Genomic DNA, 18,674 nt, shown 5'->3' with positions numbered 1-18,674 from the left:
TCCCTCCCTTCCTTCCTTCCTTCCCTCCTTCCCTCCCTCCCTCCCTCCTTCTAGGGGTGGGGGTTGCAGGGGCAGAGGGAAAGGGGGAGAGAGAATCTTAAGCAGGCTCCATGCCCAGTGAGGAGCCTGACTCGAGGCTTGATCTCACAACCCTGAGATCATGACCTGAGCTGAAATTGAGAGTCTGGTGCTTAGCCAACTGAGCCACCCAGGTGCCCCAAACTCATTCTGTTATTATTTGACATGCTTGGCTGCTTTCTTCCTCTTGAAAATCTCTTTTCTTGGCTTCTGTAAGACCTCCTCCAGCACAGGCCCCTCCTTCTTAGGTCCCTTTGCTGGTTGCTCCTCCTTTTCCTTCCTCTGCTTGCTGGAATGCCTTGTCTCTAGCTACTCTGCCCATGGAGGAATCTCCTCCAGTCCTGTTGGTATAATGCCATCATTTTTTATGTCAGTGATTCTCAGACCCTGCCTTATCCATTTAAAAGTCCACCTGGCAGCACAGATTTTATATGCCCAAAACAGAATTCTTAATTTCTACCACATGTGAGACCCCTTTCTCCATCTTTCTCACCTTAGTTAATGATAGCACCAACCAATGAGTTATCCAAAACCATTTTTTAGATTGGGGAGATACTTAACCTTTGTTGTGGAAGCAATTACGTGGACAATACTGATTGCCTTTAAATGTGCTGCTAATGAGGGAAGCCTATAAGAGGTAGAAGAGCGTCTTGAATCTTTTTAAATGTGCACAGTTTTATGTTTTGACCATTGGCTTTCATCCATGTTAGAGGAGTTCATGACTTAAAAAAAAGAAATTAAATCACTACCCTAAAAGTTCAAGGAGATAACTTTTCTTTCTTTAGTTGAATTTCNGTTCAAGGAGATAACTTTTCTTTCTTTAGTTGAATTTCTCAGTTTAGGGGTACACATACTGATAGGAGTATTGTAGGAATTCAGGGTGTGTGTGTGTGTGTGTGTGTGTTGCAGGAATCTATAGGATAGATAAGGCAGTATCTTTCTGGTACTTAGCTTGAGAAGTTTTTTGTTCTTAAAACATTTCATGACTTTAAAGATGAAATGAAAACACCCGCAAATATATAATAGTGAACTTGGACAAACCACATGACTTTAGGAAAAAACAGAACCTGTAAAGGAAATTTAGACTTGTCTGCCTCTTGAGACTCTGACCAGGAATACCTTCTAGATAAGCATTCACTCCTTGCTGTAGGTAGGAGCACTTGGAAGAAGAGTATGAGAAGCTGTCTTTCATGGTCTTATTCATTTATTCACTCAAATTAGTTGAACTGAATGAATTAGAATTGGTTTCTCCAAGAGGAAGTCTAAAGGCATGCTGAATCATCTTTTCTGTTTAGTTTTCATATGTCAATGTTCATAATCAAGAGAGCATCTCAGTGTTTGGAAAATCAGACTAAGACCAAAGAGTTCTTTTTTTTTTTTTTTTTTTAAAGATTTTATTTATTTATTTGACAGAAATAGAGACAGCCAGTGAGAGAGGGAACACAAGCAGGGGGAGTGGGAGAGGAAGAAGCAGGCTCACAGCAGAGGAGCCCGGTGGGGCTCGATCCCATAACGCCGGGATCACGCCCTGAGCCGAAGGCAGACGCCTAACCGCTGTGCCACCCAGGCGCCCCTAGACCAAAGAGTTCTTTACAGTGAAACTTAAAATGATTTTCTGCCTGTCATGGATCACCATACATCTGTGATTTCTTTGAAGGTAGAGACCCCTTTCGAATTAATGATACTCACTATCTTTCCGAGGCAGACGCAGAGTAAGTAACACAAGTGTTTTCTCTGCAGAAAGTGGTTTGTGGTAGTTCTGTCTCTTCTCCTTCTACTTTCTCTGTTCCCTCTTAATCTTCTGATCTCTAGTGAGGAAGGACTCTAAAATGGTATTTTTATTATTATTAGAGCAGGAAAATATTGAAAATGTTACACAGTGTTTTGAGTCCCACAGTAATATTACCTTGCGAATCAAGTGAAAGCCTAAGCATTTCCATGTCATTTCGGTTTTTATTTAAAAATTTTTGCTACTTGAAGAATACTAAGTTATTATTCCCTCTGGCAGTTCCTTAACTAATTAGTGTTAAATACTGTCTTTTTTTTTAATTAAAGATTTTATTTATTTATTCAACAGAGATAGAGACAGCCAACGAGAGAGGGAACACAAGCAGGGGGAGTGGGAGAGGAAGAAGCAGGCTCATAGCGGAAGAGCCTGATGTGGGGCTCGATCCCAGGACTCCGGGATCACGCCCTGAGCCGAAGGCAGCCGCTTAACCGCTGTGCCACCCAGGCGCCCCTAAATACTGTCTTGATAGCAATTACTTAATCCAACAAGTTTTTGTTGAGTACCTATTGTGTACTAGGCAGTCTTCTAGGCATTAGAGATTTAGGAATGAATGAGATGAAGGAAGTTTTTGCTCTCATGCAGCTTCCTTTCTAATAGGAGAGATAGACATTAAATGTGTAAACAAACATCAGATAGAAAACTAAAGTAACTTCTTTCTTCTATTTTCTGTCTTATAAAACAATTATATACGGTCAAAACACCTCATTAATCCTGACCGAGCCACTGAATTTCTTCACAATTTGGTTTCCTTATTTGTGAGGTATGTTTACTGTGTTTACCTCACAGGACTATTTAAAACAAAACAGAAACACAGAGAGAGAAAGTACATGTGAAAGCCGTTTGTAAAATATAAGACTATATAAATGTAAAGTATTAGTATTTGTGCTTGTTTAAATGGAGTCAAAGATTTGTTTATTTAATGTATGTCAGTATTTCTGTCAGCATTGTTTGCTGTTTAAATTATAAACCAGTGTTTTTATGAATCCTGGATAATTTCCTCTTAAAACACCTACTCTGCTGTACTATAGAGAAACTATTTGTTTGCTCTAAACTAAACCTATTGGGATTCTAGTTATGACTGTTGCCCTGTACTAAAAGTAATGTTTCTTTTTTCAAAGGTACGTCAGCCTGTCATATGCATCAACAACCATGTATTTTGTTCAATTTGTATTGATTTGTGGTTGAAGAATAATAGCCAGTGTCCAGCTTGCAGAGTCCCCATCACGCCTGAAAATCCTTGCAAAGAGATTATTGGTAAGGGCCTGTTTTATAAACACATAGAAACAGATTTGAATCACTCTCTAAATAGTGTATATTTGGAGAAAGACTAAAATAGACAATTTTCACTGATGTCATTTTGCCACTGTCATACTGGATGGATTGGTCATTTGTATAATCTGTAAGTGAACACATGAGGGGCACGAGCCACTGTGAGAAATCTTAGAGCCTTGTGGAACTAACATTATGGTGGAGGCTATGCATATGGACCAAAATATTAATGGCTTAAAGCAGCAGATGCTAAAGGTCAAAAGAGGCCCATAGAGTTCAGGCAAGGAGGTTCAGCTGGGAATATCAAGAAAGGTTTCATAAAGCAGTTGGCCTTAAGAGATTTAAGGATGGATAAAATTTCAACTGGTAAAGATTAGGGAGGGCATTTCATACAGAGTAAATAGCATGAACTAAGGATTAGAAATAGGAAAACACAAAGCATGTTTTTAGAAATGATTAGTAGTTTAGTTTGGGTCTGAGTACTGAAATAAGACTGAAAAGGTAAATTGAGACTTTAGTGCAGAGAATCTTGAGTAATAAACTAATTCAGGGACTTGGTCTGTAGGTGAGAAGAAAAGTAAAGTGAGCTGATGGTTTTGAACACAGGAGTGGCAAGATCCAAAATGTGCTTGAGGAATATTACTTGGGTGATGGTATGTAAGTTGGGTTGAAGGGGAGAGACACAATGTGAGTAGGTCAGGTAGGAGGCTCTAGCCCAGTTAAGGGAGAACTGAGTCTGGTTTAAGGATAAAAAAGAACATTCATTCAGTGCCATACCAGTGTGGGTAAAAGGGAAATAAAACTTGAACTAGACGATCCTTGAAAAATTAAACATTTAAAGAGCTTTTTTTAGTGTTTGGATTTTATTCTGCTCATATAAGTTATTATTCTTAGATTGCATAAATGAAAATGATTTTGACTTCTTTCTGCTTTAGGAAAAATTGAAAGTGACTCTGTCATTAGTTATGTATAGAAAACACTTTTCAGAAAACATAAGAAGTCATTGTAATAATCCCAATTTAGGGAAAATGGGCTTAAGTAAGATTTTTATGGTAGAAATGGAAAGGAAGATATATACTAGAACAAAAGAAGAACTAGTAGGACTTCAGAACTAAGAAATCTGAAGGAGGAATCAGATTATTCCAAGGTTTCTTTCTTGGTACTTGGGTGAAATCTGGTAGAGGAATATTTTTCTGTTGTGAACTTTGATGATTAAAATAATTTGAAAGTGTTTTCCCTAGCTTCTCTTCACATCCTTTCTCCTGCCTTTATTCATTCATATCTAAGTGATATTTCATAAGTTCTCTCAAGTAAAATAGTTCATTCATCCTTGTATTTGGATAGAATATCCTGAAAAAGAACATCTGTAAAATACCTTTGCTGTCATGATACTAATAAGTACAAAGAAAGTTACCACAGTGTATGTGAAGAGCTCTCAGGAAGAATTCATTTTGAGTGTTTTTGTATCGAGTTTTGGGCATACAGTTAATGCTGTGATTCATAATGTATTGTAACTGGACTGTTAGATTCAGTAAAAATATGTGTTAATCTTTTCATTTGTTTTACCAGTAACGAGGTATGTTTGAATACCTTAGTTATAATAATATATATATGATAATATGAACTCATGATATATATAGATAAACATACTGGATAATTATTTATGTGAAATTTGATAATATGGATAATACATTACTTACATAATTATTGGTTAAATATAAATATAATCATTGGTTTTATTATACCTGAACAGTTGTCTGGTATTCAAATTTTACAGTAGTCCAAATGTGATAATTAACAAAATATAGCCTTTGCCTTCATTGAGTTTACTATAATAAGATACACAGGTAAGTAAACGCCCATGATATTTTACTGAAGGTATTTCTTATGGTGTTATTTGGTATTTATCTTTTCTCAAGATTGAGATAGAGAAAGGCCTAGGTGGCAGCCCCAAGTATGTATATAGGGATAGGGTAGAAATTAAGCTGGAGAAGTATATAAAACGATAAGAAAATCATTTATCTTTGTTTTCATACTGCCTAAATCGGAATGAAATTTGGATTTTTTTTTTCTCCTTTTAGGGGGAACAAGTGAAAGTGAACCTATGCTAAGCCATACAGTCAGGAAGCACCTTCGGAAAACTAGACTTGAGTTACTCCACAAAGAGTATGAGGTAAATAATAATTATAATTTAAAATGAGGACAGCATTGAATTCAAGCTATAACTGAGCTCTCTCGGTCTCTGGACTTGTTAACATCCAATAAAATCTTATTTTAAATGCCATTTGAAAAATACCTTATTTGAGGGGCGTCCGGCTGGCTCAGTCAGTAGATTATGTGACTCTTGATCTCAGGGTTGTGAATTCAAGCCCAGTGTTGGGTGTGGAGCCTGTTTAATATCTTATTTGATAATTTTTTTCTTTTTTCCTTTTCTATTTCAAATAAAAGACAGGAACAAATGTGAGCATTTTTTTTCCTTTTTTTAATTTCAAATTTGTCCTCAACAGACGCATCATTTTGTAAGTTTGCTCTCAGTTTGGGAGAGAAAAGAAACCCTCTTGTGAAAGTCAGTCTTCCAGTCCCTACAGGGCATTATGAATGCTCTAGTAAACAGTGGCTGTAAAAGTCATTCCATTTTGTTTGTCTATAAATTCCCTGGTATTTCTATGCCTGATTAGTTTTCATAAAATAAATATACCCATGTCAACTACCAGCAAAGAGATTTTGGTATGAGATATGCTATTTTCCTTTTTTTTTTTTTTCGGTCTTTTGTTTTTTAATGAAAATTGTGTCTATTTGGGGCAACAGGGTGGCTCAGTTGGTTAAGTGTCTGACTTTGGCTCAGGTCATGATCTCAGGGTCTTGGGATGGAGCCCCATATAGGGCTCCCTGCTTAATGGGGAGTCTGCTTGTCCTTCTCCCTCTGCCCCTCCCACCGCTCGTGCTCGAGCTCTTTCTTTCTCTATCTCAAATAATAAATGAAATCTTTTTAAAAATTTAAAAACTTGCACATATTTAAGGGGCACAACATGATGTTTTGGTATACATATCCATGGTGAATGATTGTGTCACTCAAGCTAACTAACATAGCCATCTCCTCACATCCTTTTATTTTTGTGGTGAGAGCACCTGAAATCTACTCTGCTAGCAAAGTCCAGTATTCAAGACAGTATTAGCTGTAGTCATCATGTTGTACATGAGATCTCTAGACTTATTTAGCCTACATAACTACAACATTGTACATATTGACCCATCTCCTTTCTCCCACCTCCCCATTTCCCCTACCTCCCCACCCTGGGTAACCACTATTTAAGTCTGCTTACATGTATCCAGTTTTTTTTAGATTCCACGTATAAGTGAGATCATGCACTACTTTTCTTTCTTGTGAAGGTGATTTGACACAGTGATGGAAATTTTCCAAATTCGTTTCATGCTAATGGACTATGTATGTTTTTGGGTTTTTGTTTTTTTTTAAGATTTTATGTATTTATTTATTTATTTATTTGACAGAGCATGCATGCACAAACAGGGGGTATGGGAGAGGGAGAAGCAGGACTTCAGTCCCAGGACCCTGGAATCATGACCGGAGCTGAAATCAGATGCTTAACTGACTGAGGCACCCAGGCACCCTGGAATATGTATGGTTTCAAGTAGTAGCCATTAAGCCCAGTTGTTATTTTATATTGACTAAAGAGGGGATATTATTAATCCTTACTTTAACACAGAATATTTTTAAGTTAAAATATATGCATGGAAACTGCTTCAGTTGCCTCAAAAATATTTTGAAATAGAGTGGGGCATAAAAAAATGATTGAATAAATGTTCGTTCATATATGTTCTTCTATTCATATTTGTTTATTCATTTTTTTTTTTTTAAAGATTTTATTTATTTATTCGACAGAGATAGAGACAGCCAGTGAGAGAGGGAACACAAGCAGGGGGGAGTGGGAGAGGAAGAAGCAGGCTCCTAGCGGAGGAGCCTGATGTGGGGCTCGATCCCACAACGCCGGGATCACGCCCTGAGCCGAAGGCAGACGCTTAACCGCTGTGCCACCCAGGCGCCCCCATATTTGTTTATTCATTAATATATTAATTCCAACAAAAAACTTACTTGTTTTATAATGCTATTTAACTTGATGTGTACTGTAATTTAAAATATAAATAGTACTGTCTATGTTAACTCTAAAATGTATTCTTACATACTTAATATTTATCATGCTTAGGTAATAATCAGAATAATCCTTTAAATGTTCACTGATACATTGAGTTTATTTTCTAACAACAGAATTTCTAACAATCTTAGTTTAAGATGAAATATCTATTACAGATTAATAAATGGTATCACAAAAAAAAGTTCTAGACCAAATGTTTAGTAATTGGATTTAAGAGAGTAAGCAGTTCCAAATGGGGAAAACTAATACTTTACATAGTCGCAGTGGTAATTGAAGAACCAGAATGTAGAAAAGTTAAAAGTAAAACTAAAAATTAGCTACATGTATTCTGAATGGAAAGTGGAAGGACATGGTATAGGGTTACACTCCTACTTCAAATGCAGAAGCAAAAATGTAACTATCAAACAAAACTATTATGACCTTGATCAACACTGTTTTTTTTTTAATTCCCCTCACTAAAGCAGTTAAACATGCCTAAGAATTTTCTTCTGCATAATCTACTTCCTTGTTGAATTCACGTGACTTGTCTTGTTTTCTGCATCTCTTCAATAAAATAAAAGATTTGACTTTTTTTTTTTTAAGTAGACTCCACGCCCAGCATGGAGCCCAGTGCGGGACTTTAAACTCATGACCTTGAGATCAAGACCTGGGCTAAGATCAAGAGTTGGATGCTCAGCCAACTGAGCCACCCAGGCACCCCAATATTTTTATTTTATTTTTTTATTTTATTTTTTTTTTTNGATTTTATTTATTTATTTGACAGAGATAGAGACAGCCAGCGAGAGAGGGAACACAAGCAGGGGGAGTGGGAGAGGAAGAAGCAGGCTCATAGCAGAGGAGCCTGATGTGGGGCTCGATCCCATAACGCTGGGATCACGCCCTGAGCCAAAGGCAGAGGCTTAACCGCTGTGCCACCCAGGCGCCCCAACATTTTTATTTTTTTAACCACAAATTATCACTGAATTAAAATGAAAGCAGTGGAAATGCCAGCTTTTATCAGAGTCAAATACATTTTGAGAATTTTAACTGTATGTGACTTTCTGCCTACAAAACTATTCTGAGGCATAATGAATCTGTATACCTGCAGAATTTTGAGTATAAAATTTAAAAACACATTGACCTCAATTTAGCATACATATGTGTTTAGTATCTGTGTCTATCTAATGGCCATGCAATTCTTTTTCAGGATGAAATAGATTGTCTGCAGAAAGAAGTAGAAGACCTTAAAAGTAAAAATCTCAGCTTGGAGTCACAAATCAAGACTATTCTGGATCCTCTAACCTTGATGCAAGGCAACCAAAATGAAGAAAAACATCCAGTTGCAGATAATCCGAGTAAAATTGACCCAGAAACTGTAGCAGAGTGGAAGAAAAAACTTAGAACAGCTAATGAAATCTATGAAAAAGTAAAAGATGATGTGGATAAGTTAAAGGAAGTAAGTTGTGGTTGTTTTTAAAATTCTGTACTTGAAGTACCTTTAAAAGTAAAAATAGTATGGTAACTAACATAACATAATAAAAAATAAAATAAAAGGAAGAATAGCCATAATATCTTCACTCATCAGAAGATTTTGGGGGAAGGACAAAAATCTCTGGACAAGCATTTATAAGCAATACAACTTTTTTCTTCTTAAATGTCATTAGCTGCCAAGAAATATCAGGTCGTTCCATTTGTGACCATAATTGGAGACTGTAGTGCTTCTATATGAGTTTGCATCTTCTTGTAGAAGAGTGACATCAGTTTAAAGGATGTGTTTCTATTTCCCCTCTTTGTGGTTTGCCTTAATTTTTTTCTTAAGCTTATGTCAGTGACTGCCCTATATGCATAAAAACAAACATGTATCCAATTCCCTACCTATAAAATGGAAAGCTTGGAATATATCTTTTCTAGTACTATCATTCTCTGATTTTTAAGATTGTAAGTAGTTAAAAGACTTAATGACTAATTCCAAGGAAGCTTTGAATAGATGCTTTAGAATACTCCATGCAAAAAAGCATTGTAGCTTATGAGGTGAGTTCTTTTTTTTTTTTTTTTTTTTAAGATTTTATTTATTTATTTGACAGAGAGAGACAGCCAGTGAGAGAGGGAACACAAGCAGGGGGAGTGGGAGAGGAAGAAGCAGGCTCCCAGCGGAGGAGCCTGACGTGGGGCTCGATCCCAGAACGCCAGGATCATGCCCTGAACCAAAGGCAGACGCTTAATGACTGAGCCACCCAGGTGCCCCTGAGTTCTTTTTTTTTTTTTCCAATTATTCTTCTTTTCATCCAACAAGATAAAGCATAGGTGGAAAAGGCAAACCTCTAGGATTTTTCAGTCCAGGAAAAGAGATGAGATCCAGTATGAGAGGTTGTTAAATCAAGTGCTGTAGAGTTTTGTTGGCCAGAGGGACCAGCCTTTGGCTTTCATTTCAAGTTTAAAAACGGTAGATTCCTGGGGCGCCTGGGTGGCTCAGTCGTTAAGCGTCTGCCTTCGGCTCAGGGCGTGATCCCGGAGTTCTGGGATCGAGCCCCACGTCAGGCTCTTCCGCTGGGAGCCTGTTTCTTCCTCTCCCACTCCCTGCTTATGTTCCCTCTCTCGCTGGCTGTCTCTATCTCTGTCGAATAAATAAATAAAATCTTTAAAAAAAAACAAAAACAAAAAAACAGTAGAGTCCTGCTGTGCTGAATGGTGATGGTTTTGTGGTATCCATGTCCACAACCGCCCATTTAACCTGTCTGCATTCCCTTAAAATATCGTTAGTGTGTTGAATTATTGAATCCTGCCTCCTTGAAATTATTAATGAGCTCCTTAAAGAAATACCACAACATACTGACCCTCAGATCCTCAGTGAGGCTAAGTAGCTTAGAAGTCTGCAACTTAGTGTAAATACTAAGCCATCTTCACATATCTACCTATAAGATAAATGTTGTTTGAGTTCAGGAAAGAAGGGAATTTAGTGCTTTCAGAGAAAAAAGAAACTACAGATATAATTGCACTGAGTTTGTTACAAGTTTAGAGGAAGTATGTAGTTTCTTTGGGTATTGAAGGACATTAGCCTGTTGGTTTGTCCAGGAAGAGGATATGAAAAGCAAAGACAGCTGGAAATTTACAGTATTTATTAATCTACTATGTCCCTTTTAATTTCCCTTCCTCTTCTTGAGCTATCATTAAGTTCTACATGGTCTCGTTTATAGTTATTAAAACTGCATCTAAATTTTTGGTAATAAATGCTTCTTTGAAGATGAGGATTGGTATGAGAACATTACTCTGGGCTTGTAAAAGTGGTGTGGGGGTATGTGAAAGAAAAGTACATAAAACAGTTTTTCTTTGCTCTTTTAAAGGTCACATGTTGAATTCAATCCCAGAGCTACACTGAGACCTCAGAATTATTTGGAATATTTAATAAGCCCATTTTGGATTCCTAGTGGTGGTATTAGGTAGTACTAGGCAATAAATTGTGGCACAAGTGAATTAAAAAACGTGGAAGCAAAATTTGAATGTGAGGTAAAAAATAATAACATACTATAAATCAAATACAGGAGTACAAAAGATTCAGACTACATAGCATGAGTGAAATGGACTTGTTTTCTGATGAGTTTTGAAACCATCATGAGGCCAGTATCATTACTGAATTAGTATTGCAAATGCAAAATAGTTATCTGAAGTCCTCATTACTCTTTTAGGTGCAACAAATGGGCAGAACTTTGCCCTTGGTAATCTTGACCCACTCAACCAAAAATACCTCTGATAGTTGAAAAAAAGAAAGAAAAGAAAATACCTCTGATACTTAAGGAACCAGCCAGCCCATAATGAGGATATTAGAGAGCCACAGGACTGGTGAAAGACCTTGAAATGTAGCGATACCATATGGAAGGGATGGGGAAAAGAAATCAAATGAGTCTCTAATTTAAGCTTGTCATCATCATCAAAAAGCATTCGCTAAGTGCCTCCTCTTATGGTGCTGTGTTTGAGAGCTTAATTCATTGTCTGTTTGTATGAGGAAGTAGATGACTTTCCTTATATCTTCAGAGGGGCAGTAATAGTATTTATCAGTCACTTAAAGAATTAACCCTCCACAGTACTGGTTGGTTTGCAACCATGAGGATAAGCAGCTGTTTAAGAGCCCAAAAGAACCTTGATGAGTGTAAGTACAAGAGCCAACCAGGCTTTATGCCAAGAAGAATGTTTTTTTGCCCCTCGTCTCTTGTCATCCTCTAGGGGTATTTGTGTGGGGGTGGATGAGCAATATAGTCAGAAGTTCTGGAAATTAGTCAAAAACATTGGTCAAATTTTTGAAATATGTTTTTAAGTCTTTCAGTTTAAGCCTTTTTGTTAACAGTAGTTTTTGTGACCCATTCACTTTAAAATGTTGTAAATGTCAATGTTCTAGTCAAAGACATTTCTCTTGCCAAGTTAGTGAGATTGGTTTCTAGGCTAGGGAGTGTTATTCTTTGGGACTAAAAAATGCCATTACTGAGGAATTTAAATGGCTTTTAAGAAGACTCTAGAATTGAGGCACACTACTTTTTGTCCAGAATCAATATGCAACTTCTAATTTTCTAGCAATTAATGTTTTGTTAAACAATTTTTAGGTATCAGACAATTCAAAAAGAAAGTCGTAGTTTGGATTTTTTTTTAATCAAAAGAGAATCCTTACAATTTATTAGAAAATATTGACCCAATTTTGAGAGTCCCAGAAGTTGTGAGCCAAGGCATTGGGGAAAGACTTTTGAAGAAAGAAAGCAAGTGGTTTAATTATATTAGATTTGTTACCACTAAAAAGCTATTTTTAAGTAGCAACCAAAAAATCAATCTCATAGCTCATAATTCATGAGAATTAACTCTTAGCATTAGTTTTGCAAATAATTGCATATAGTATATAGTATAATGCTTAGAATTATTCAGTTATGTGAAAAAGGAAAAAATTTATATTTACCATTAGTATAGTCCCTTAATGACTCTAAGCTAACTAACATAGCTCTGTTTATTTCCCTGGATAGGAGAATTGCAAAGTGCTTGGGGAATATGGATTAAAAATGCTTGGTTGTGTTCACGGTTTCACAAGTCATTCCCAGTGGTGATTTTAAGTTTCTGAAGGCCATGTTCTAGTGTTAAATTTTCTGATATCACTCTAAAAAATACAGATGGCTCGTGACATAGTTTTTACAAGGCACTTGTTTTAGCTCGTGCTTAATTATTTTCAACTCTTTTTTAAAGGCAAATAAAAAATTGAAATTGGAAAATGGTGGCCTGGTGAGGGAGAATTTACGACTGAAGGCTGAAGTTGATAACAGATCACCCCAGAAGTATGTATTTTGCTTATAAAGCAATGTTTCAGATTATGTCAGTGTTTTAGAATAAGCTATTATTGTATGTGTTTTTCATTTGACTCTTTTCATTGAAATATGTAGATTTAAATAGAATGTCTTGCCTCTAAAAGTCAAGTGTATATTTACGTTATTGGTGAGATCTTTGTGTCATTTAAGGCTAATTTTGAAGAAAGGATTTCATCGTTATCCTTTTTCCTTACCTGATTAGCGAGAGGATTGTTTTACGTGACCTAAGACAGGAGAACATTCACTTGGTTTTATATATAACTGTTTAATAGTACTAACAGAGAGTAGGGTGATTAACATAATGCCCTTTAGATATTCTCTGAAATAACCTTAATAGTAGTTAACATGCGTATAGTCCTTTCTCTTTGCCAGGTACAGCGACCTGTGATGTACTATTAGTGTTCTCCATTTACAGATGAGACAGAGGCATAGAGAGATTAAATTAATTTGTCTAATCTGCACAGCTAGTAAGTGGTGGAAATAGGATTTGAACCCACATAGTCCAGCCCCAGAGTCCATGCTGTATTACCTTACACAGAGAACCATTACACTAAATTAATCATTATACTAGAAAGCATATCTGAAATAGAACTTAAGGCATTATTTGTTGAATTCTAGACTGATTTTAATTATATAATTAAGTGAATCTGTTCTTCCTTTGTGATGGGATAGTTTTCATTCCATTTCAAGTAAGAGAGTCCAAGTATTGACCTGTTTAATAGTTTGTTTAAAATTATAAGAAACAATTGAGAGTTGAGAGTTAAAGATGGAGAAGAGATGGGAGATAGCACTTGAAGTTTTTCTTCTTCAGGGGGAAAAAAAGACAAGCAGAGAATATGGCCCTCAATCCCTCTTTGAGGGGTTGGCGTATCAGAACTCCACACTTTCCTTCTGTAATTACTAGACTTCATTTCTTCCTACTGGAAAAAGGCAAGGCAGACATAAGCAACCAGTGGAAATTTATCCTACCAGAAGTAGCTCTCTGCTTATCATATGAAAAGCGAAAACATTGCCTTTAGTAAAACCAAGTGCAGTATCAGGAAATGGTAGAAGTAAACCATAATTACTCAAAGCAGAGATAACTAACCAATAGAGAAAGAAGCATAGCTTTTACTTTTAAGTAGTTCCTTCCCCTGTGCTTTCCAACCTCATTTTTCTTTCACTTCAGATAATGTTGTACTTTGACAAATTAGTGAAATAAGCTTAGGAAATGTTGCTGTTATGTGGTGGTTTGAATCCTGCTCCTCTCATTTATTGGCACCTCGCCTTGCCAGTCAGAGTAATGCTTGTCCATTAGCTGCATTTCCCACAGTGTGCTGAATGGAACTAAAGCTATTTTGTCTGCAGCATTTATTTCTTGAAAAGTTGCCCACCAGATTCCATATTTAATGCCAGCCACCAGGATGTGTTTTTAAATATCCACGGCTCCAACCTGATAAGTAACAGAAGAATCTTACCTGAAGAAACCTGGCCTCTGTCTATTCTAACAAGCAGCCACACTTCTGAATCCCATATAACTTTAGGACTTGCTATCTCTAACTTCCATTCCTTCCCTTCAGGGGAAGGGAACAGTTTCACTTAAAAAACGATTTGAACTGACCCCTATTCCAGATCATTTTGCAACGCATTGAGGTATTAAATGCATTGCATTTGATTTATAGCCTTGTTTACTCTGCATCACCAAACCCTAGTGGGATTCGGAGAGAAGCTGACCACAGCTGAAAATACCCAGATCGGGTTTACCTGAGGAGAGCTACTGTTTGTATTGAAAAAACACGAAATTTCAAGAGTTTAAAAGTAAATGCAAGCAAATACAACCATCTGTTCCATTTTGTTCGCTTGATTAGGAAATGCCTTACCAATTATTTTTCTTGTCTACTTGGTTAGGTGTCAAGGTATCCTTTTTATACACATAGCTTTTGTTTCGATGCATCCTTCAAATTGCGCAGACATATTCTACAAATCATGCAGAGGAGAGAGCTTTAAAATTTAGATACTAGAGAGGAAAAAATTTAGAAAAGTATAATTGTCAGCTTGGGCTATCATAGCAAAATACTGTAGATGGAGTGGCTTACACATTGAATATTTCCTTTCTCACAGTTCTGGAGGCTAGACATCCCAGATCAAGGTTCAGCAGTTTTAGTCTCTGGCACGGGCTCTGTTCTTGACTTGCAGACAGCTACCTTCTCACTGTGTCTTCACATGTCTGAAAGAGAGTTTGGTCTCTCTTCCTCTTTTTTTTTTTTTTTTTTTGTTTTGGAGAGGGAAATAGAGGAAGGTGAGGTAAGGGCAGAAGGAGAGGGAGAGATAAAATCTTAAGCAGGCTGCACGCCCACACCCAGCACAGGGCTTGATCTCACGACCCTGAGATCATGACCTGAGCTGAACTCAAGAGTCAGATGCTTATCCGGCTGAGCCACCCAGGTGTCCCTTTTATTCCTCTTCTTATAAGGACACCAGTTCAGACTAAGGCCTCATCTTTATGATCTCATTTAACCTTAATTACTCGTAAAACTCTTATCTCTTTGTATAGTCAGACTTAGGGTTAGGGCTTCAGCATGTGAATTTGGCTGTGGGTGGCAAATACAGTACAGTCATAGCAGAAGGTATTTCTTTTCAAGATACTCAAATAATACTGTTGCCCCCAAACTAGACTAACATATGGTGTGGACAAGGTGACTTCAACATTTACAATTGGTCTCAAGTACATAGTACTGTATAAAGTAATGTATTTTATAATACTTTAAAAACAGTGCTATAACCTTTTAAAATGAAAATCTGGGTTATGATTTATCTCCTCTGTTGCTGTTTTTCTATTCTGTTTCCATCCATTATATCTAGTCTTAAAGTGTGCCTGAATAATTTTCCTTTCTCAACTTTCACCTGAAAGCCTTTTTGAGCAGTATGGCAGATATTCTACTAAGCCTGTTCTTCCAGGTTTCAATAATATCCATTCTGTTCCTTGTCAAAAATTCATTGTCCTAACATCTAAACTGGTGGTCTAGAAAATGTGATCTTTTTCTTTGATTTCATATAGCTACTTCCTGAATTTTTCTTCTCTTCTAAAATAGTTTATTTCACTTAGGGAAAACCATTTGTTTGTCCTTTCAGCTTTCTTGAACATGGATTCCTAAGAGATTCATAACTCCAGAGGTAATGATGTGTCCTTTAGTTTATAAGGCTGATAATTTGAAGAAAAATTAACTCTCCCAGCCAGCCTGGGAGTACTGAATGTTTATTTACTTAACACTGTACAAGGTGCATTGAACTACATAAAATAAATATTCTTCCTGACCCCTAAAGTAGGTTAGGTTCCCTTGCTATAATTTCTCTCACTACTTTGTACTTTCCCTTCATAGCACGTATCATAATTGCTAGTAGTTAATATTTTGTACAACTATCTGTTTCATGGCTTTCTTCTGTCTGAGCCAGGACTATAGCTGTATTCACTGTTGTAGCCACTGCGTTTTATAGAGTTCTGGCTCATATTCCGCTCCTATTATATATTTGTTGAGTAAATAGATGATAAACATAGCTTTTTTTTTTAAAGATTTTATTTATTTGTTTATTTGACAGAGAGCACGTACGCACAAACAGGCAGAGCAGCAGGCAGAGGGAGAGGGAGAAGCGGGCTCCCCGCAGAGCAGAGAGCCTGATGCGGGGCTCGATCCCAGGACGCCGGGATCATGACCCGAGGTGAAGGCAGATGCCTAACCAACTGAGCCACCCAGGCAGCCTGATAAACATAGCTCTTAAGACAAGGAGGGAACAGACAAATGCCGAATGTGGTACACTTTATGGAAAGGTGGTGGTATATGCAGCTGATGAGTCACAAACTCTACCTCTGAAACTAATAATACAGTATATTAATTGATTTTAAATTTAAAAAATGAATAAAAAATCATCGGCAAAATGGGAAGGGGGATGTGCTTTACAATAAAAGAGAATTAAGAGTCAAAATAATCAGATGCAGTATATGGATCTTCTTTGGATATTGATTCATCACAAGCGTGTCAAAAGACGTTTTTGAGGCAATTGGGTAAATTTGAATATGAGCTAGATATTAGGTGATCCCAAGGGATTACTGTTAATTTTGTTTAGGTATTGTGGTTACCTAATAAAATGTCTATATTTTCTTTTAGAAGTGACTACTGAAATACAGAATATTTTAATAGAAGAAAGGGGATGTATAATAAAAAAATAAAACTCATGAAACACATCTAAAAACTCATAATCTAATGAAGCAAGAGACAAAAATACACGGAACAATTAAATACTAAACAGTAAGTCAAATAGCAGAGACCACGATAGGAGTAAAGAGAATGACCAGTGCGTTGCAATGCTGAGAGTCTTTATCAAACAGGCAGGACTTGAGCCTGGCTTTGAAGGGTGGAGATTTCCATGAGGAGGAAGGCATTCTGAGCTAGAGGGAAACAGCTTGAGCTGTTAGAAATACTAAGTAGTCCCTTTAGTTCCAGTCCCTCATTTCCAGTACTAGCTACGGTTATGCTTGAGAAACATGGTGGCTTCCTTCTGAGACTCAGAGCAGAAGTCCTCTATGTAATTTGCATATCCCTCCATTGTGACCATCATCACCCCACTTAAGTAGCTGGTTAGCTTCCCTCTACTACATCCATCACTCTGTGCTTTAAACAAAACGACCTGTCCTCAGTCTTCTATTTTGTGGGGAATGCCAGGAGTGTTACACCTCCACATGGTAAAAAAATAACAAGAATGAGAAGAAGCTAAGGGAAGACTTTAGTGTTAACGTTTCTCATATTCCTAAATACCCTTGGCTTCAATTACTGTTCCTAAACTGTGCCCAGAAATGTGGATATACTTGTCCTTGAAGAATTGACTTTTAAAGTGTTTCAAAGTTTCAAGCTCTCTCTCTCAGATCTTTCTGTTCAGTTGTGCCGTTTTTTGTTTTTTGTTTTTTGCTCTAGGCACACTAAGCAGGGTTTGTGCGGTTTGTGCCAGCCTTTATGAGGCTTTAGTGAAGCAACTGTTCTTGCTCTCAGCTACTAACTTGCCTTGCCTTAACAGCATAAGGTGTTAAACTCCATGTACAAAACTCTATAGGTCATTAATATCAAACTTGGTTATAGTTGGATTAATGGCTTTCCTTTCTATGAATATGTATTCAGGAATGTTATGTGTTCTTGTCATTGTGTCTTTAGTGAGATTTATGGATTTGATAATGTCTCCCTGCATGTAGCTCTTTTACTGCACAGCAACCCCAAGGCTTGTCATTATGGACCAATCTTCCCCCATGCCCCTGCTCCTTCTGGGGGAAGAAAAAGGCTCCAGATACTCTCTGGATAGTGAACAGTATTTCCTGTTATTAGTATAAGAAAAAAAGTACTCTGAGGAGGAAAGAATAGATTTCATAGGTTATGACCTGGGCTTTCTTCCCTTTTTGCTGTATTTGTGTTCCTTGATGAACCATCTCATTTACTCCCATAGCTTTAATAATCATTTACCTATATGTCAGAGATAAAATAAAATCTAATCTTTGTTTGGTTTTACATTTTTCCTCAGCTGTAGATTCATATTTCTGTCTATTTTATACCTTCACCCAAGATCCTATACCTTAAATTCACCACATAGTGTAGTGTTTAGATAAATGCTTAGCATTGGAGACAGACTACATGGATTCAAATGTCCCTGCTTCCACTCCTTCCCCTACCCAGTTCATTTTCACCATACTTGAAATTGTCTTTTTATAAAATATAAATCAAATTACAGAAGTCTCCTGCCTAAAACTGTCCTGTTTTTTTCCTAAAATAAGATCCGTATTCCTCACAAACTAGTTTGTTTCCCTGTTCCACTTCATATCATTCTCCCAGCTCATCGTGCTCCAGCCATACTCGCTTTTTCTGTTTCTAAAACATGCTGGACTTTTTCTCTCTGCTTAGAATGTTCTGCTTCCAGATTTTATGTGGTTGACTCCTCCTGTCAGGAGATTCAGAGAGGCCTTTCGTGATCATTCATTCTAAAGCAGCCCTCTGCTTCAGTACCTTCTAAGTCCTTACACTGTCTTACTGTGAT

General features: G+C 37.0%; 1 protein-coding gene across 1 annotated transcript in view; it reads left to right on the top strand.

Annotated features, from left to right (window-relative positions):
* OBI1 (ORC ubiquitin ligase 1) overlaps positions 1 to 18,674 on the top strand; it is a 43,025-nt gene that overhangs the window by 9,456 nt on the left and 14,895 nt on the right. The window contains exons 2-5 of the mRNA XM_002919979.4: positions 2,986 to 3,121; positions 5,218 to 5,309; positions 8,495 to 8,743; positions 12,505 to 12,593. Coding sequence (XP_002920025.1) covers positions 2,986 to 3,121; positions 5,218 to 5,309; positions 8,495 to 8,743; positions 12,505 to 12,593 — 566 coding nt within the window. The remainder of the gene's footprint in view (positions 1 to 2,985; positions 3,122 to 5,217; positions 5,310 to 8,494; positions 8,744 to 12,504; positions 12,594 to 18,674) is intronic.

This window comes from Ailuropoda melanoleuca, chromosome 7 (genome assembly GCF_002007445.2).
Source record: "Ailuropoda melanoleuca isolate Jingjing chromosome 7, ASM200744v2, whole genome shotgun sequence".
NCBI lineage: Eukaryota > Metazoa > Chordata > Mammalia > Carnivora > Ursidae > Ailuropoda > Ailuropoda melanoleuca.
This window is presented reverse-complemented; position numbering and strand designations above follow the sequence as displayed.